Consider the following 21,267-nt stretch of genomic DNA (forward strand, 5'->3'; position numbering starts at 1 on the left):
CATTAGAGAACAACTGATAAACTGTACAATGAACCCAAATAGTAAACACAATGACTGCAAAAAGTTTGTGTCAAACGAGTGATTTGGATGAATTTCCTGTAAATATTGATTGATTGAGATGAGTTTTCCTGACATTTTTAAGAACTTTTTATACAATTATTTGTCTGCATCATGTATTTTCTTTGTTTTTAACAATCATGCATACTTAATAGGCTTGGTCATTGTCCTATCTCTTTGGTTGTTTTAACTGTTCTAATGCAGGATGAGGTTGTTTATCAGAGACTGAAGGCTCTGTGACTGTTGATAGTCATTTCAACACGTTAAGATGATATAGGCATTATACACATACACACACACATATATAGAGCAAAGTTGTCTTTTCACTAATGTTTTATTTCTTTGACTCACTGCTTTGTTCTTGCTAATGCCGATCCCTCTCTTTATTCACTCTCTTGCTCGCTCTACCACTGCTCCCCTCTCTCACGCTCCTTGACCCTGGGAGGAGGGGTCAACTTTGAATTGAGTGTTTACAAACAGCAATCGACAAGTCCTACTCATTGTGCAATGCAACAATAATTTGTTGACATTTTCATGGCACACCAGCGGATGCTTCAGTCATCACACCAGAACAAACTGTAATTCTTGCACTGTATTGATCCCATACAATACTTTAACCCTGTCTGTGGCAAAATGGGTTGCCAGGAAAGATGTGTTCAAAGAAAATACATGTTTTTTGTACTTTGATTAATAGAAGATTGTAAGTTCTTATTCAGGTTTATCACCCAATTACATCATCATTTCTGGTTAGGTTAGTTAGTTTGATCATGTCTCCTGTTTTAAGTCATAAGTCCAAAAGCACATCTTTTTGTATTCTTTGGATAAAATTTAATTTTGTAGTGTAATGGTTGTTTATGAGTTGTGGTAAATTAACTTCACTCTTGTTCATGAAAATAAGTAATATGTTATCTTATGTTCATTTCATTATTTTGGGCTTTTCAAGCATGAGAAACAACTAATGTCACATTTCTCTGTCTGAAATATGAGCTAAACTCATATTCAAGAAATAGAAACCAAATTCAGTTAAATTTATATAAAGCGATTCACACATGCTTGGTGAAGCTCTCCCCTGACATGACTACTAACTGGGAATCAAACCTCCAATCCATGGTTTTGATTCAGGTTTCTTTCACTAATAGATTACTGGTCTGCAATGTTCAAGACAACACTTTCTAAAAGTAAATCAGTATTTAAATGTGAACTATTAGTCTCCTACTATATGCATATTTACTATGAGTCTACACTGAATGACTCAGACTAATTTCAAACTAATTACTTCCCTAAATTCTCCTAAACTTGGCAACATCCCCAGACTCAGCATAATTTTTTTATGCTGGGAAACAACTTATTAATTATAGGATGGGGAATGTGTTTTGCTACTTTGCAGTCATCACAAATTAATATAGAAGGTACAGATATAAACAAGAGGGGTGGCTGTAAAAACTACGTTTTCCTGAACTACATACTTACATCAAGGCTTTTGAACAAAATTTTTGAGCCAGAACAAGTAATATTCTGACAAACTGCTAATTGAGAGGATTTGTATTATAATATAATAATACAAATTCTAGATTCTAATGTAGGTTTGAAGCAAGGTTTTTTTGATGGCTTCAGCTGTAAAAGAAACAAAACTGTGTCACTTGCAAATTACTTCACATGCTACTAATTGGCAAAATTATGCTACTGGTTAAGACATGCCAAGTTCTATTTTTACATTGCATCTATCAACCAAGAGCTTGAGTCATTACCATAGGAACAAGAAGAATCTGTTCTATGTCCAAAGAGCTGCTAAAATTTTGTATGAAAGTGTATCCTATGAAAGAACAGACCTCACTGAGAATATATTAGAAACATTATTAATATTAGTGGTGTCTTCACTTTCCATTAAAAAACCATTAAACAACCAGGACATTTATAAAATGTCCACATGCAATTAACAATTAATTAATGCACAGTATGTAAAATAGTATAATACTATTATTTTATTCAACATACCGTCCCCTTGTAATAAAGACTGCAATCTTAACCACCATGTTCAGACCCTCCTCCTTGGCTTTAGAGAGGACAGTCTTGATTGCAACATGTACATATATATATCACACACATATATATTTGTGTATATATATATATATAATAAAAAATGTATTCCTCTTCCTAAGTATTTTTTCTAGGGTAAATTGTAACGCTCCCTTTAATAATAGTTTTTAATCAAATTATTTTCTGTAATGTGTGCATGGATTTAGTACTGCAAATCAACAAACCAGTCTGCAGCTCTGTACAGCTTTCTGCTCAGTCACTTATAAAACATGGGTCACCGAAAAATGACCATATCTGCCCAGTCGAAAACAGCTAAAAGTGAAGAGGGTTGAAACACTACTGTATCAAGCCAAATCCAAATAACCTTTTTCAGTAGATGGAGGACCAAACAGGATCTAAAACACAAATAAATATATTTGAACTTGCACTTGACAGATGGTGAGAAAGAAGGCTCCAATTTCCCCACACAGGTGAAGGTTGGCTTTCTTATGCATTGCAACTATCAAAATCAGAAGCTGTTTCATCTCAGGGTGATATTATGGTGGATTCATAGATATTACTAAACACATTGGTAAGGAGGCAATTCACTCATTATTTCTACAGATGGTACTGCAAGCTGAAAGGAAAACACATTATCACACAGACAAACACATTAAACCAAGAAGCACAAAGCTATAAAGCAAAAAATGAGGGTCTGGCAGACCAGAGTAAGTGCTGAGATTTTACAATAAAAGTGACAGGAAACAATTTTCAGACCATGATTGCAGAAACACCCATGTACAGTGTCAGTAAAAAGTTAAACTATTTTGTGCAGCTGAAGATGAAAAAACATTGAATTAGAGGCATAAAGCGCATTAGAAATGCCATTAAAGACCCCCAGAAAGCACTTAATGCGATCTTTAGAGACAATGTAGAAAACCATAATAAATACATTTTTAAGGATGTATTAAGCCAAACACAAGAATATTAAAGCAGCTACGAGGGACTTTCATTTTGTGTTGATTCTGGTGGCCCCTGTGGACAAAAGCAGTAGTGTTTCCAGTGCCTTGTTTCTCTGACTTCGAGGGGAATATAACTGCATCCAACCAGATGGCAGGCATTAACAATAACTATATAGAAATAGCCAATCTTCTTGCTGATAGTCTTGTTTGTTTATGTAGGTCCTGTAGAGGCATTAGTATTAAATTGAGATGGTTTCATAACCAGTTAAAAACTCCCTGTAGTACGTTTAACCATATACGAAAGTCCAACTTGCTTTGATTATTAATGACAAGTGTCATTTCTCCAGTTTTCACACTGTAGTGACCAAGAAGAGAAAATGTAAAAATATGCAAAGCAGAATACAATTAACTTAGGCTTTTAAATGTGGCCCATATCAGATTCCAGTCTGAACAGGTCCTGAAGTGACCCGCAAGACAAATGTCAATCTATAGTGACATAAAAGTCACTAGTTTGATTTGACTGTTTACACCGAGGTCACATTGTAAATAAGACCTGAATCTGATTTTGACCACATATGAAAGTGGCCCAAATCAGAAATGAAAAGCTCAGATTCCAATGATTTGGGCTATTCACACTGTGATGAAAAATCTGATCTAAGTCATATATGAGCAAAAAAAATTTGTGATATAGCAATTAAGTAATCTTTCATCTAAAAGTTAATAGAAATACTTGATTTTTTTCAAGGCAAAAGGACAATGGCCAATTATTACATTTCATAAAATGAGACGTCACTTATCTATCAGTGTCAAAATCAAATCTCAGTTTTTCTTCAACATGCTGTGCTGAGCATTCTTGCACATTCAGCTACATAGTCTTAGTGCAGTATTATGCAGTGATAATGAGATATTAGGACATATCTCATTAAGATAAAGGGATAAAAATGTCTCTTGGGGTCAGAGGGTAATCCCTGGTTATTGTGTCCTGGCCATAGTGGCAGGCAATTAAGCAAGAGAAAATGAGGACCTAAGGACCACTGTGAGCTTATTAAAATCCTGAGGTTGCTAATGGGGAGAAATATTGGTAGTATGGAAGGAACAGGGTATCACAGAATAGCAGCCATTAAAGTATGAAATAGCCTTTTGTGTGATAGTCTTTCAGGGTTGGTTTGCACCGGTGAAATGTTTGCAGGTTGTTTTTCATCCTTCAGCCATTAAGTGAAAAACAATAGGAATAGTAAGAAAATGTAAGAAAATACTGTATGGTATAAACTTTCAGGCTTTTAACTTTAGGTATTTACTCTTGCATCAAAAAACAGACGCCAACTTTGCAATGAAGCCAATTCCCTTGCACACACAGATACGAAGCAAACAAGTACAAGTGCCTCATGCCAGAACTGAACCACCAACTTGATGCTTGCCAGCACTATCCTCCAACCAATTATGATGTATTATGAGAGGTACTTGGCCATCAGAGAAGCCAGCAGATCTGCCCTGTCTCGATGAGTTGCAACATTTCCAGGCACACACAGGCCATTGATTAGAGGGGCTCAGCTCACAGCCTGCAGTCTATCAGCGCTCAGGGACCGGTAATCAATTCTCTAATGCCGTTTGAGCCTATTCACTGCAGCTATGATCCACTCCTCACTGTGCAGATACAGATACAAACACCCACGTATGCGGACATGTGTGGATGTAGCCCTATCCGCAAACCAAGCACACACCAAATATAACCCAGATGGCCATCGTAAAAGCAAGGAAGGACAACTCCCAAATATTAACTTACCAAGTGTAGCAATGATAGGACACTGTCATCTAATGGCATTATCAAAATGAGTGCAGCTTTCCTGAGGCAGACTCTGGTTCCTGATTACCTAGCAGTGGTGGACCCTGTTCGTGGCCAAATCTGATCAGCATAGTACCAGACACAAGCATGGCTGGTCAGGAACTCAGCCTCGAGGCCCCTTATCTCTACCGGCAGGCTGTTGGTTCTTTATGGGCAATGATGTCCTCCTAGGAATTAATCTGATTGGACTCTAGTGGAAGATAATGTTCTAGTAAAACTGCTGAAAAGAAAGGTGGGGCCCTAACTTCCTCTCTGTGCTAGTTGGATCAGATGGAATTATGTTGTGAGACCTTGTACAGACGAAGGAGAGGGAGTGAATGTAAGCTTCAGGCAGGCTATCTGCTGAAATTGACTGACCAGTAACAACTTGGAATATTGTCTCTAAACTTTATAAACAAGATAATTTTAACAGTAAAACAAATGTGTGCAATAAGAACCATACAGCCTCAGTCCTAAATTACAACAATTGGTGTAATTTTATTTGTTGCTTCTAATGTAACTTGGCAAAATGGGGCTTTCTAAAGACTTTCCAGCAGATTGTATTATCTACGGACTCAATACTCAAAGGCTGATATAAAACGTAAATGTAAAAATATAATCATAAAATATAACTATGGGCCATCATGGCTTTGAAGTAAACAAAAAGCTCAAAACATGTCACAACTGTTTGCCACGAAAAATGTTGAAGAATATAACACTTACTTTGGTGTCTGTGTGTCATCCAAGCGGTTTCCCAGCTGGAACTCGTGGGATTTGCTGCGGTGCAGTGCGGTGAAGCCCGGCAACAGATGGATGAGTTTGCGGCTCGGCGGAGGTGGTGTTCCTGGGGCCTTCACTTTGTTCCTTCGCCGCATTGGAGGAGTGCCAGGAGGGGTCATGGTGTTGACCACCAAGGGAGTCCGAGGAGGTGTGTGGCCAAAATGCCTCTGGCGGGGTGACGGGGGCAAGGAGCGATGACCAGAGTCCAAGGGAGGGAAAAGCCCTGAGGCTGGGGTGTCAACGGTCAGTCGATCGGCATATAAAGGGGGGGCCAGGGCCTGGGGGCTGTGGCACATGTGCTGGTTGTACTTGGACTGGACTTTGGGGCTTTGGGAGAGCTGGAACCGGATCCACTGACTGGCCTCTGGCTGGCATACCGGAGTGTTTTCTTTGCCTGATTCAGAGGTGGGCCACTGGATGGACCAGTCCTGCTTTGCCTGGCTCCCTGTTAGAGGAAGACAGAGATAGAGATAAATGCCAAAAAACACCTGTTTGTGACACACTGCATAAAATGCATGTTAGAGGGTTCACACTAATTACAAAAGGACATAATTTTCTTGCTTATCCCTGGTGGTGTCTAGCCGTGCATATAGTTTTCGTGTCATTTGTCCAGGTTTTAGATATCTGTTTGTAAGCTTTCTGCCTTGAAACCTACACAATGGAGGGAAATTAAACAGCAGTATCTATAGAAACAATGTCTCAGTTAATGTGAATAATTCATAGACTTAGTCCGTATGAAAACTGTTGAAACAGTTCTTATGTAAAAAGGTGTCGCTGTTAACATCATTTTTCTGCACTGAGAGCACCTCCATTGTATAAATCTCAGGCACAGATATATCAAAACATGAACAAATGAAACAAAAACTATCTGCATGTCTAGATGCAAGCTTGGGGTGAGAGAAAAAATATGTTTGTTTTTTTCATAATTTGGGTGAATGTTTTTGGGTAACAAGGTGTATCAAGGTAAACTAAATTGGTTTGTGTCATGCACTTAATACTAAAACATCCATTAGCTCTACTTCTTCATTACAGAAGTAAGAGTAATCCTGGCAGAGGGCGGACATTTACGCCCAGCAAATGTGTTCAATTTGGGTAATGAAGAATTAACTCTGCTGTTATCTGATGTGAACGAATTAGTAGTGCAGTGGTGTTCAAATATGCTGATGTGGAGCAGATTAAGCATGAATGGATGGATCAAGAGAGTGAGAAAATGGTAGAGTGCGCCAAAACAGAACCGGGCAAAGCTGCATGAGTCATAACACAAGCTGACTTCTACCGAAACTAAACTTTCTGTTGAATGAGAAACAAAGAAAGGCACAGAGGCAAAATAGTTGAAGGTGAGCAGCCAAAATGAGTGTTTTTGAGCTCAGATGACAATACTTTACCTCCGTTACTGTGCAATTTATCCTCCTCAAGTTGTTCTTCAGAAAGAAACAAAAAAAAGAATGTGTTTATTGATCTAGCAGAGTCACCGCTGAAATAGTCTGCAATACTCTACTTGTCTTTCCATCTGCAGTTATGCATAGCCAAAAGGTTGTACAGCAAAACAAAAGATTGTGTTGGGAGAATTGATCCTGGGTACATTTCAGCAGATGCAGTATCTCATGCATGACTAAGTCGGAGCAAAAGTGACCTCACAGTCTTCAAAATCTGCTATTGACCACTAAAGCCACATTTAATGCAAATTTATATCAACAGTGCTAAACTTTTTCTTGTTTTGTTTTGTGTCATTATTTTACTTCCCTGTGACATTGTCTCTAAGGAACTATAAGCATCACACAAACATCAAACACAATATCAACACCAACAACATCAAATGAACCACGAAAAATATCTCCCATAAAAGGTCCCGGTGGAATTGCAAAACTTGATGGAAAAAAGCCTGCAGCTTTTCCTATTCTGTAATGTTATGAAGAACAGGCCGCAAGAAACGATGAGTTGTGGCAAGAGACAGCTGCAAAGACACAAGGGACATAATATACAGAATTTCCGAGGCTCTCATTTTTTTTTTTAACTATATTTTAGGGCCCAAAGACCCAAAAAAAGACATATAGTGTTGAGACTCAGACCAGGTTATGCTTAGAGCTACTGAAACATAGCAAACATTTTATTTAAACAGAAACAATGGTGCTGTCAATGTCCTGTGGCTGGGAAGTTGTAATATTTTTAATACAGCAACACATTAATATAGTTCTGTGTGTCTGTTTTGAGTAAATCTCAGAAAGCCTTAAAAGTAATGGTTTAAACTAATGTTTAAATGAGCCACATGGTGCACTGATAACACATTTTGATTTGGTTTAAGTGGGAGGACTTTGGGTTGGTTCCTTGGTTGCTGAACTGGAAGTCCAGTTCATTCCAGTTGGAGTACTTAAGCATTAAAACTCTCCTGGTTGAATAATAAGCAGGCTACAAAGGATGAGCAGCTACCAGTTTGTTTGTTTTGAATAAAGTAAAAGGGCTAAGGCTACGGTATATACACAAAAGTTCCAATCATCAAGCTGAGAACATAAGTTATGTATTATTAATGTACTTAAGTTAAGTCAGATAGACTAACCCCCCTAATCCTAAACAAGTAGTTTTTGTGCCTAAACCCACCAATTTGCAACTATTTCACCCCCCAAGCTTTATTTCTGAAGTGTAACCGGATGTTACATATTTATTGTTGCTAATTTTGACCACAGAGCCCTGCCTACCTCTACAGGGTCATATTTTGCAGTTTAATTATTTGATGAGTTGGGTGTGAGAATGTTGTGGAATGTAAATTCTACAAGTCTCAATCATGTTGAGGTGAATGAAAGAAGTTATGTTCTTTCTATGTTTCTATGTTCTTGAGGCTCCACCTCAATAAGGACCATTGGACCCACTGCCATTTTTTGTCCCCATCTCAATGGGTTTGTTTTAGACCTCAAGTTCCTAATTAAAACTCATTAAACTTGAGCTGGTTTATGATCATTTTTATGTTATCTACCAGTCACGCTAATATAAGCCCTCAAATTTAATTTAAAACTTTATCTATTAACATTAATGTTTCATGAAAGATGTTTTAAAGATGTACTGTGACTGGGAGCTTATGTAACACTCTTACACAAGTTTTGACTCACCAAAGTGACATGGGTTAGCTTTGTTTCTCCTGTGTGACACGTTTTGGTTACAGGAACATGTTAAGTTGGGAAAGTAAAACACCTACGTCATAATCAATTGGAGATTGATTGGGTGTTTCATTTCAGGTGACAGGAGAGGAGAGCAGCACTTCCAATTATATTATCTGGTGTTCATTTAGCCAAGGGCATTGGAAGATTTCTGCTTTTCTTTTTTTTAAACTGCATTTTAAGGTGGTCAAATAATAAAGGTAATAACATTTACATTTAGGCTATCACTTGTGATGTATATCGTGGGATATCTTCCAATTTCTCGAAAGCTTTGCAGGGCAGTTTGGAAAACAAAATTAGTTCAGAAATAACATTACATTTTGTGATTGTAGCAGAAAAACAAATAATTTAAAGTGATTAATGGTATTCAAAACATGCACAATGATAAATTAATATAAGAAAATAAATCATTCAAGTAACAAAGAAAAATTATTTGGCTGCTGTACTAATTAATACCTGTCAATTTTACTTCAGCTCACTAACTTTCATCATTAAGTTGTGGTAGGCAGTTTGAACATACATAATGCAAAACCTTCCACCTCTTTCTTTCTGCTTCCTCATATTACTCCACCTTATGGAAAGATTTTGTGGAGCAGGAAAGCAGTAAAAAAAAAAGTGTCTAACAGTGAGGCAGACATTAAGCTGTTTCCATGTTTGTCATCTTGGATTATGGACATTATTGCTCCCTCCATTGCACTGATATGTGGGATATCTGATAAATTGCCTCAATCTCCGACTAAACTATTGGCAGTCGAGTCCCATTATGGGTAATGTTAGCATCAGGTTTTGACAAGGAAGGATAATGCAAGGAATAACAGTCTCTCTTGTTCTGCTGCATCGATTTTGATTAGTTTTTTCCAGGTCATGAGTGTAGGAATGTTATAAACGTTCCAAAGCTAAAATACTAATTTAAACTATCCAGGACGATCCCACATAAAAATATAAACTTTCAAATGGGAATTTAGAGTGGTAAAAATACTTACAGAATCAGAAATTAAAAAATTTAATAATTCAACTGAATTCAATTTCATTTGTATAGCACCAATTCATAACAAAAGTTATCTCAGTACACTCTTAACACACTTACACACTTAAATAGAGCAGGTCTAGACCGTACTCCTTGAGAAATTATTTACAGAGACCCAACAGTTCCCACCATAAGCAAGCACTTGCTGCAATAGTAGAAACATAACATCAGAATAAACCAAATTATGTCACTGCTTCTGTTCCTGCTCTCTGGTGGAAGTTTTTTTAATCAGTGAACCCTTTGTTGTTATTGGTTGTCATGGAAACCTGCTGCTTTTCAGCACATAGTTATCCATCTCCTGCACAGAATATGTTTCTGTGAAAAGTACAAAATATGAAATGGAAAACTTGAGAGCTTACTTTTGCAGACATGCAGTCGTATTAATAGCATTAGCTATAAGGATTAATCCATCTTGCAAAAGTACACCCTGACAGCTGTGATTCGCACCTATGGATATTAGTCAATAGGGTCTCTTGAGTCCCTGCTGCTCTGCCCTCAATGTCACTGCCTGAGGACCACACTCACTCTTGTGTCTGAATCCACATTAAGAGGCCCACATCTCAACCCTAAAAACCTCCTTCAGAAAGACATCAAGATGCAGAAAGGATGAGTGGGCCCAAAAGAGTGCTTATCCACAAATACAGGGAAAGATGAGGGGGGGGGGGGGTGTTTAATCAAGCCTCCTTTATTAACAGGAATAAAACAGGCCACTCAGAAATGTAAAAGTTCAGCTTGACCCCACATGAATGACTGAAACTAATCAACGGCCACTGAAGAGTTCACACCACTAAGGCTGAGATTACAGATGGGAGGCAACAGAAAGCTGATTGCTTTTGGGCAGTCATTTGATACCTGACACATGAGCCAATTTGTACTATCCATTTCAAAGTTTGTACCTTCTAAAATCGAACAAGATAGTTCTTGGAAATGTCGACCAATCACCTCTTATTTAAATCATGAGCTTTCCTTTGTTAGCTATATTCTTGCATGAGGCTGCCTTACTTTGGAAATGCTTTTGACAGCGCTCATCAAGCTGATACCCAAGTGAAATTTCTCTGCAAGAGAAGCAATGAACTTGAATCACACTCATGAAACTGTTGCTTCGAGTAATGAATCAATTCATCAAGCACACTAGTATCTTAGCAACTGCTTCAGCAAAATAGTAACAGGACTTGACTTATGAATTTCTTGTTTCACATGATCTCACCTAAGCAAAAGCCTCAGGCACACACAAAAAAGCTTGCCGCTAAATTAGATGAAGAACACAGACTGAGCATAACCCCTTTGAGAACTGTGATTTTAAGTTAATTTGTGTGGCTTGTGCTTGTTAGCGAGTAAGTTTTAGAAGTTGCTTTTCATGGAGAGATTTGATAGGAGAAAAAAAAATGTGTCTTGTAATTTATCACAACTTCTAAGGTCTAAACTCAACAGGGCAGCAACTTGCTGATATCAAGGCTTGACTATGCTCACGCAATTTCTGTGAAAGCATTCCTGCTCTACTCCTGAAATTCAAATCACAATAATGCTTGCCTTTTACTTTATTGCTGCTTTTCTTTGCGATGCATTAAGTAATATTTAAAGTGTATCATCCAACAAAATGATCATAATACATTTGCAAGCTCTTTTCATTTTCAACAGTACAAAAAATGATGATGGTGCTAAGAGCAAGCAATCAATGTCACATTCTCCAGCAAATCATGGTATAACTGTGCATCGTGAAATATTACCTCTCGACTAGACATGTCTGCTGGACGTCTGCTCTAATTAGCTGGATTACTGCCTCTAATATGAAAATGTGACATGAAAAGAAGGATCGGTGAACCTGAAGGTCAAGCTGGATGTGAAACTCTCAACAAAGAGACATGAAAAATAACTTCAGAGAGCTACTGTCCAGTGAGAATTGTATTTGTGTCTTCACTCGTACAGAAAACTAGATTAGAAGATTAAAACCACGCTCATGTTTGTGCTAGAGGTGGAAATCATAAATCATGTTTCTGATTCGTTCAGTTCAGTTCAAAGCTTCATAGTCACAGACCAGGTAGTTCATTAACTTTTTTCCAAAACGAAGCAGTTGCATCACTGTTCAATTGTACTTCAATATGTACGTCAGTGATGAACGCATCACCATTCATGCAGCCAGACAGTCAATTTCAGTTTAAGCCGTTGCATTAAGTTTAGTACAAAAAAAGCATATACAGGCATTATACATAAGGTTAAGGACTCAGATTACGATTGTTTCTGTGGCTTTTGTTGTCTTTTAATAGGCTTTTGAGCTGACGTCGCTCTCAGTCACCAGAGAGGGGAGCTTTACTGTTAAATGTCACTGTTATGTTAACTGACAAAGGGGATTCCTTATATATAGTCAGTTCACTTTGAAAATTCATTGATACACATTTGTTCGTGCAAGTACTGAACACCTCTAGTTTGTGCGGTAAGTACTGAGCTGTGAGGTTAGCTGGTGGCATTTACTAAAGTCAGCCCACTTCAAACCACTGAGAAAATTTTTTTAAATCCCATCAGTCATAGCAAGAAAGTGATTGGGAATATATGTTTTAGGATACAGTTATAAGAATGGTATCACCCCCTTACCTACCCTTTTCATCTAACTAAAATAAGTGAATAAATGCGTTTCTCATAAAGTCAAACCACATCTTTAACAAATCCTCATAGACCAGTCTTTCTTCCTTTATATTAGCAAATGCACATTTATGCATAATTTCAGAAGTAATATTGGAGCCACATCATCATCAATCTTCTATTCTCTCCTCTCACCTGAATAACCCTGCATCACCATATCAACTGTCGTTCCAAACAATGTGCCGAGCATTTACGACTGCTTCTCCTCTGCAGTGATTAATGCAAATAGCACACCCCAACACCATTAATAGGGCAATCTTAACATGCAGTGAGGCTTTGAGAAAGGCAGATAACAGCCTCATAATTGGACTAATTACCTCTAGATGTGTTGCTTCTTTGGGCTAAATGGCAGTGAAATGCCACTGGGACAGAGGCTGGTCTATCTTACTGCCACTGTAAACAGATTTGGCGAAAAGGGCAATGGCTGCGTTCAATAGATGCAGTGTCCCTTTTTAATCCTGACTCTTTTAAGTTGAGGGTCTGTGGACGTTCTTGCAGTGTAATCAGTAGGACTCAAAGTTAGATTCTGCTAATTAGTTAACAGCCAATAAGGACCACCAAGGGGTGTTCAGGAAGATGGGTGTTGGGGGTTCAGTCAATGCATCTTCTGGTCGTTTTCCTTCCCTGTTGCATCTGCTCTTTTCTTCTCGACATGACTACGTTTCTTCCTCACCTCCTGTCGTCATTGCCTCTTTCTCACCCTAATTCTCTCTCATGTTATTCCACGTCCTTCTTCCCCCACATGCCTCCTCCACTTTCATTTCCTCTCCTCCAATATCCTTCCACGCATATTCTGCGCCTCCCTCTCCTCTGCCTTTCTTCATCTGTTTTTCTTGCTGATGGCATTTGAATCCAATTAGGTGTTTTGTGTGCATGTGAAGCTGTCTCAAGGCAGGGCATGGGGACATTCCTTTAAACTCTCAAAGATTACAGAGGAAAGGCACAGAAGAGACCTGTCGTCCTAAACAAAGATCAACGCTATTAGCCTGATCAACAGAAAAACTCATATTCAAGGAATTCACCATGTGAAAATGTTTGTACGAGTGTGTGTGTGTCTCTATGTGTGTGTGGACTTGTCTAGAGGGGCGGGCTAGATAATGTGTGTATATTGCGGCACAAAGGACCGACCGGCTGCCTCCGAATTGTATGACTCATCCTCATCGCAACTCGTGGACTGCAATCCCAAGAGCCTGTAGTGAAAAATTCTATTAACTTACATTAGTTTCCTTCCTCCACCATTACACCACAGAGTAACATACATTCACTTATTATGTTCTCTATTTCTCTGGTTGTGACGTATAAACTGCCAAGACTGTAAAGTATATGAATGTCCATGTCTGCCAATTTTAACATAATTCCTGATGACTCATAAACTGGAATAACATATTTTCTTTGAAAAAAAAACGCATCTGGCATAGATCTGTAAATCCTTTTCTGTGCTCTCATTCATAATGGTTGAATATATCTGTACTTTTGCAACAACCTCCTTTTTAAGAGAACTCTTTAAAAAGACTCAAGACATAAGAACCTCCTCCGCTTCTTGCTTAGCAGTCTTTAAGTGCTAAACACTGTCATGGGGCCGTGTAACCGTTCAAAAACACATGCATGTCTCCTAATCTTGCATACGTGCTGACACACAGGTACTTGCACAATCCCACCAACGCACACACACAGATGTGGAAATGTGGCAATGTTTAGAAGCTATGACATATCTCCCCCTTCCGAGCTCCATCTGGGTAAGAATATGAAAAAACGGCGCTGCACACCCTTTATTTCTCTCTCGGCTGAAAGTGCCTCTCACCGCTCAGTGCGGGGGTTGTGGTGTTGCTGTGGTGCATTCACACATCTCTAGCCAGTCCCCCCTGTTAGAGAGCCCATTAGTGGCTCTGTGTCGCCAGACCCTGCCTTTGGAGAGCCAGGAAGAGGGAGAGAGAGAGATACAGAGAGAGAGAGAGAGAGAGAGGAGAGAAGAGAGAGAGAGAGAGAGAGAGAGAGAGGAGGCAGGGAGAGGAGTACGGTTGAGGCAATGTGCGAAGAAAAAGAGAGGCATAATATAAACTATAAGCAGGAACTCAGCACTTTAACACCTTGGGATATTTGTTGTTACACCCTAAAGACAGAAATTCTATTGTGAGTGACATCTCATGCAACAGCTGTAGGGAACGTCAGGAAACGGAAAACAAGCAGTCTGTGAACTCCAGACCAAATCGAAACCAGTCAGAGCATCAACTTGGCAGGAGCCATTCACATCAGAACATTTTTGAACAGAGTCAGGGGTTACCATGTTTCATGCTTAAGTCATGTGATGACAACTGAGGTATCCCCATCTAATGAAGAAGATAAGATGTAGTTGAAAGCTCCAGGAAAAGCTAGCTGAGGCTGCAGGCCCAATGCAGTAGTAGTAGTGGTCAATAACTCCTGCAGTGGAGCATCATGTAACAAAAGAGTCAAGAATATACTCACACAGAATGTAATGATAAATGGTGCAAATTAAATTTTTTCAGATCTTTACTACTTCTTATATATTTAACAGAATGTTTTCCTTTGCGTTATGACTGAATTGAGATATTAGGCCAGTTTTCGCTCTCTGAATGATATTACATGTAGTTATTTATTTATTTTCCAAATTGTTGTATTTCGCACAAATGAAAGGGATAAAAATGGGAATTTTTTGGGGATGCAGTGTAAAAACAGCCAAAGTCTAAGACAAGTGATGGCAAAAGAGAGCTGGTCTCCAGAGATGCCTGAAGCCTGACTGGTCTGAACCCAGCTGGACTAAGGCATGGGCGGCTGGGACAGCCTGACGGGCTCTGCCAGGGGACGCCTGCCTGCCTCTATGTCTGTCTGTCTTTCTGGACAACATCCGCCTCCATCCCCAATCAAGCCTATGAGACAGAAAGATAGGAAGTTGGAGGAGCACACGAGAGGGCGAACAACTCCAGCAGTCTGACAAACGAGCACAGGGACCAACAGAGGTGTGAATATTTTGAGAGGCTGAGTACCTGCAGAATCACAAAGAGTCTGGTTCAAAACCTGTTTGTCTGAATGTCTCGAACCTTATTCACTGCATAAAAAAACAAAAAATTCTTTGAACAGAACAGTCCACTTAAATTTCCTTTAATAAAACACTATTTTAATAAAGCATAGTTTTGTTGAGGGCACACTGAAGAAAAACTACTTGTCAAGTTAATTTGCTTAAATACTTATCAGAGCTTTCCGTCTGAAAGGACATCTGTTACAGAACAGTGTGTGATTGTGTGTGATTGTGAGTGTGTGTGTGTGTGTGAACAGATATGTTATCAAACAGATTTACAAAAGGTTGTTACTAAACCTAACAACCCAGTTTTAGTGATGATCTACTGCCCCCTTCTGGTTCATTGGCATCACCATAAAAGCTTTTACCAGTCTGAAAACAAAGTGCGGTCTCTAATGCCACCTGGTGTGTAGCTATGAAACAACAGAGATGCAGTGACAGATCCCTTAGCAGGTCCCCACTGGAAGTCACTTTTATGAAAAAAATGAAATACAACCAAGACAGAGGGACTATCTTTGAATAAATTCTGAACATAATGGTAGAAATATCTTACACCAGTTATATTGTAAGACAGGCAATCTCTACAATTAAAAAATGTGGTTTTAGGAACAAAATAGGAGAGAAAGGCCTAATTCTTAGGTCCATAGCACACACACACACACACACACACACACACACACACACCACAAATTCACCAGAACAAATTAAATTATTTGTATAAATACCAAAATAACTGCACATATATTAGCAGCTGAGGAAATACAGCAAGTCATCCATTAATCTCAAGGTTGGCGGTTCAATCCCCAGCCACAGTCCACATGTTGCTCCCAATGGGCAGGCCAGCGCCTGTCATGGTAGCTCGCTATCATTGGTGTGTAAGTGTGTTTGAATAGGTGAATGAGAGGCTGATTGTAAAGCCCTTTGGATAAAAGCGTTAAATAAATATAGTCATTTACCATTTACTTTACCCTTTAATATGCTCCTTTTGTAGACAACATTCACCAGTATGTAAACCAGCTACATAAATGCTCAATAAAATAATAATAATATAATAACTGAACATGTTGCCCATGAACATCATACAGTACATCAACAAAGAAAATATTTAGATAGTTGCTTTTAGTTGCTAAATGTGGTAAGTGGAATTTTTGACTACCGTTACATTAAAACCACAGCCTGTTAACACTTCAGATCACTGTGTTTAAAGAAAAGGTGGTCAGGCAAAGGCTTCACAGATACCAGTCATCAGAGCAGACAAAGTGGCACAACATGGAATTTAATTAATTTATCTTTTACAGAAAGCATGTGAAATAAACAATAAACAAGCAGGAATAAACAATAACTTCTAGATCTTTAAGATCTGGAGTATGAATTTATTGTACATTGTAACAGAAACCTTTTCTTTTCTTGCACTATGAATATGTGATGTTTTTGTCAGATACTGTAAGCCGTGCCAGAAAGTTGAAGTCCTTGTCATAGACAGAAGTTAAAAATTCCGAATTAAAGGAAAAGCTTTACATTTCGGAAAAAGATCCATACCACCCTCATTCCTGTGTGCTAAAGTATGGAGCTATGGATCCAGGAGGTGATTCGCTTAAAGACTACATATTGCCAATGCACTGCTAATAAACTCGAAATTCCGTTTAACTCTCCGTAATAAAGTACTGTAATAGTGGAAATATGAACGTGTAATTCAACTAAAACAATAAGTCAAACTCATCACTGTGTTAATTTAACACATGCATCAATGAGGGATGATATAATTAATACAGGGTTCTTTAAGGCCCGGCACACCCACAGGTGTTTTCACTTGTTCAGGTTAAATGCAGGTGGAACTATGATAAGATTTGTATAAGGTCACCAAAAAATGTAAAGGTGTAAGTTGTCCAATCCTAACTGGTAAAAAAAGAAAGAAGGAAATGTCAATCAAGCAGTCTGTACAGACAGTCCTGAGAAGAGGTCTAATGAGGCAACATAAGTTTAAAAAAAACCTGTGTAGGTGGACCAGATGAAGTTAGTTAGTGTTGATATAAACATAGAATGTCCTGATTCTTGTGCCACATTTACTATCTGCTCTCTGCCATACATTATCTCTCCTGCCATGTCAGATCCTGCCTCTTCCTCCTGCCCTGCTGCCCCCCTGTTTTCCCCCATCTCTGCACCGGGTTTGGAAGTGTGGAAATGTTGTATGGACGGATCGAAGCAGACTGGCTTACACCAGAGACGGTTCAGAAAGTTATTTAAGTTTTGTTAGAGAGCATTTTTGGTGAAATTAAATCAACAATTCAGCCCCAGCAAACAGAAGAGTTATCTGCGTTGCCAGATCTGAGTGTGTTGCTGAGGAGAAAGACACTGGTCTCGAACAAAGTACATTTTCTGATTTGTCACACAGATATAGGAAATTACTCTTCAGTATGCTGCATCCTTTCTAAACCGCCTCTGCAGCTCCTATTCTTTCTCCGTTAGATGTGCCTGCTACTTGGCTGTCCCGCCTGTTTCTCTGCCTGTCTGATCCCTGCCTGTTTGGACCCCTGTCCCTTTGCCTGATGCCTAACTGAATAAGTCTGCCTCCTTTTACAAGTACAGCTGAACTTTAAATATTACCTGCGTCTGGGTCATGCCTTTAGGTCCAAACCTGATTTTACTGAGTTGTTACAAAGACAGGGAAGTGAGCTAAATTGATAAACAGAGTTTGCGGACATTTAATCATTGCAGATTTTTTTTACATGATTACTGTTACTTATGACTACATGACAAATATGTTTAAAGTAAAACCCCACAAATCTTTTAAATTGCTATCAATGATTGCTGTAATGATGATTTATTCATAATACCAAAGCGATTTATCCACTTCATGAAAGCTGTTGTTCTAAACAGGTGGTGTCTTATTTTTGAGTTCTGTGGCTGAAGAAAACTGAAACAAAAACTAAACAGTACCGAGCACACTGTGTATTTAATAAGTTCTCTTTCGGGCTGGCAGCAGATTAACACAGGCTGATGAGTATATGAGAATTAAAAAAATGTGAGGATCTTCCGGACTAAAACTTTCTAACTGCTTTAAATAAATAACATAATGTTTTCTGACTAAAATCACAAAAGAGGTTGTATTTTTGTTGCATCCTTTGACTTTTGGTTGTTCCAACATCATAAAAATACACACACAACACATGACTACTACTGTAAATTCTAGTTTTGTTTTATGGTCCATAAATGCAGATAGAATAAAGACAACATAACCATACACAATGCTTTCAGCATTCAAAGATTATGTCACAGATCACTAATAAACAATGTTTTTTTGGGCCTTGAAATAATGAACTTGAATCTTTATGTATAATGTAAGTATTAGTTCAGTATGTGGAAGTATAAATTATGTTATTCTTCAAAGTTCACTGACACAACCACATTAATCTGAACACTATTAATACTCTATTACAATATATATATTGGGGTAATATATATTATGTTTATGATATAATATAATCATCTCATTGATTTATTAATTAAACAATTAATTAATTTAATTGATTTGTACCAATCATCTAAGTTGTCCTTTTTACATATTATATTATTGCTTACATTCATTTTTGTACAGCACAAAAAACAAATTGTATATTGTGAGATTATTACTAACAAAAAACATGAGGATTTAATTTGTTTCTGTCAAATGTGTGATCACAGAATTTAACATGTAGTAGCTGTAAAAGACGATGACTTAGGAGGACATTTTCCTTTCAGGACATTTAAAGACAGCGAATGAATGTGTGTGTGTTTGTATGTGTGAGCTCATTTCTGTGTGTTTCGGGTTGACTCTTACCAAGCTGATGGGCCTTTCTGAGGCAGGAGAGGGAGGCATTGAGTCGGGCACACTCCTCTTCGTTGGCACCAAACTTCTGCAGCAGCTCGCACACCTGCTCCTCACTCATCTCCAGCAGGCCCTCCAGGGTCACCTCACCTGGACTCATCTCCTTTAAGACACACACAAAACAAACACAAATATATGCAAATGCCATGACAAAGATACATTGACATATACACACAGATACACATACATCATTAAGATTTCCTATTAATACATGGGACATAGGTTTACAGTTAAAGGTAAATAAGGACCCTAACCCTAATGAAAATAAGTTGTGGGGAAAATCTTAAAAGTGGAAAGAGGTTGGCTTGTTAGTGTCACTTTTTAAGTTTTAACGAGTGGAACAAGTTCTCTGAATTGCCACCAAAACACGCATTAGAAGATGTGATATTAACTTTAACTTTCTGTCAGCATCTAGTGGCCATTAGAGGAACAGCAGCTTCAAACACTTTTGCCATGACTTTAACATTCAGTTGTAGGGGTTTCCTCTGCTTGATAGACAAAAGACTAAATGATAAAGAGAAAAATGTGATTTTAAGAAAAGCTCTGGTCCATTAACATGGTATGATTGTTAGACAAATAAAAATAAAAAAAAGAACTGAACCTAATAACCAAATCAACACGTGACACACTCGTCAGCCAGCACAAAGATAAATACAGACAGGTGACAAATCAAAGGAAAAACCTGAATAAATGATGGGAGAAACATAACAAATGCAGATGCACACAAGCAGTCACTGGATGGTTTGATGAGTATAAAAATTATGTTAAATAATCAATTGAACACCTAAGGGAGATTTTGTTAGACAGCACCGTCTGTCACCCACCTGTACATTTTCAGATACCAGATTTTGTTTTTTTACTTGAGCCTTTTACATCCCGCTTTGTAATCCTGGAAGATAAGATGAGTATCTTTTGTCACTGGACGCATTACCTGTGTGACCTCTTTCCTCAAGTTGACGATGCGGAACCAGTGGCCGAGGCGAGGGAAGTCCTCCAGCTCAACACTGCGCTCTTCTAAGGCCACTTTGCACTTACAGGACAGCTGGCGGCTGAAGTACTTCACCAACTTCCCCTGAGAACAAGACAGACAAATACAGTAAGAGAGGGGTGCAGATACATTACATCTTCTCCCATTTTCACCTTTACACACGTGTAAAATAAAAATTTCCTGCACAACGTTAATAACGCATGATGTTATCGACTAACCTATAAAATCAAGGCAAGAATGGCATACAGGTATCAATGATTAGATTTCTAAGACATTTTCTCTTAATTTTACAACAATTTGCTCCCTTTTGTTTAGAAACTGTTAGAAGCCCAACAGATCAAAGTTATTTGAAATGTGACAATGGTATTAAAGGAAAGATATCTTCAACTTTTAAGATGTACAGTACTATTATTGTCCTGACAGACAGCAGCAGTTCTCACAGTCAGAGATGTTCACTGAGTACTGCAAAGTGACTGAAAACCCTGGGCAGCCTGGATAACCAGCGCAGAGAAAATACGTGCAACACTCTCAGTTCCCTAAACCAGCACGACTGAGATCACTTAGTACCACTGAGATCACTCAGCACCTGTTGGCTCCAGTGGAGCTGCTCAGTGGCTAGTGGTTGAAAGTGGTTATACTGGTGAGTTCTTATAGACTGATATCAAAGTACAGGTACATGTGTGCAAGCAACAAGTGTTCTACTTATAGGACACAGTTTGTGTCACAGATACAGGCTTATGGGTGGAAGTTCAGCTGTGTACTGATGTAACATTGATGCAAAATATATAGTATATATCCAAGAACATTGAAGTTCCTCTGTCGCATTTGAAAAGCTTATATTCATTTATAAATTAAAACAACACCATGCAGATAATATATATGAATTCAATTTTGACTTTGCAATAAAATTGTTCACACAGAAATCTATCA

General features: G+C 38.4%; 1 protein-coding gene across 1 annotated transcript in view; it reads right to left on the bottom strand.

Annotated features, from left to right (window-relative positions):
• ksr2 (kinase suppressor of ras 2) overlaps nucleotides 1-21,267 on the bottom strand; it is an 82,669-nt gene that overhangs the window by 48,184 nt on the left and 13,218 nt on the right. Inside the window, exons 2-5 of the mRNA XM_035658860.1 lie at nucleotides 20,281-20,421; nucleotides 19,302-19,452; nucleotides 13,971-13,981; nucleotides 5,581-6,074 (exon numbers count right to left, since the gene is read on the bottom strand). Coding sequence (XP_035514753.1) covers nucleotides 5,581-6,074; nucleotides 13,971-13,981; nucleotides 19,302-19,452; nucleotides 20,281-20,421 — 797 coding nt within the window. The remainder of the gene's footprint in view (nucleotides 1-5,580; nucleotides 6,075-13,970; nucleotides 13,982-19,301; nucleotides 19,453-20,280; nucleotides 20,422-21,267) is intronic.

Source organism: Morone saxatilis, unplaced genomic scaffold (assembly GCF_004916995.1).
Source record: "Morone saxatilis isolate NCDOM2014 unplaced genomic scaffold, NCSU_SB_2.0 Contig16, whole genome shotgun sequence".
NCBI lineage: Eukaryota > Metazoa > Chordata > Actinopteri > Moronidae > Morone > Morone saxatilis.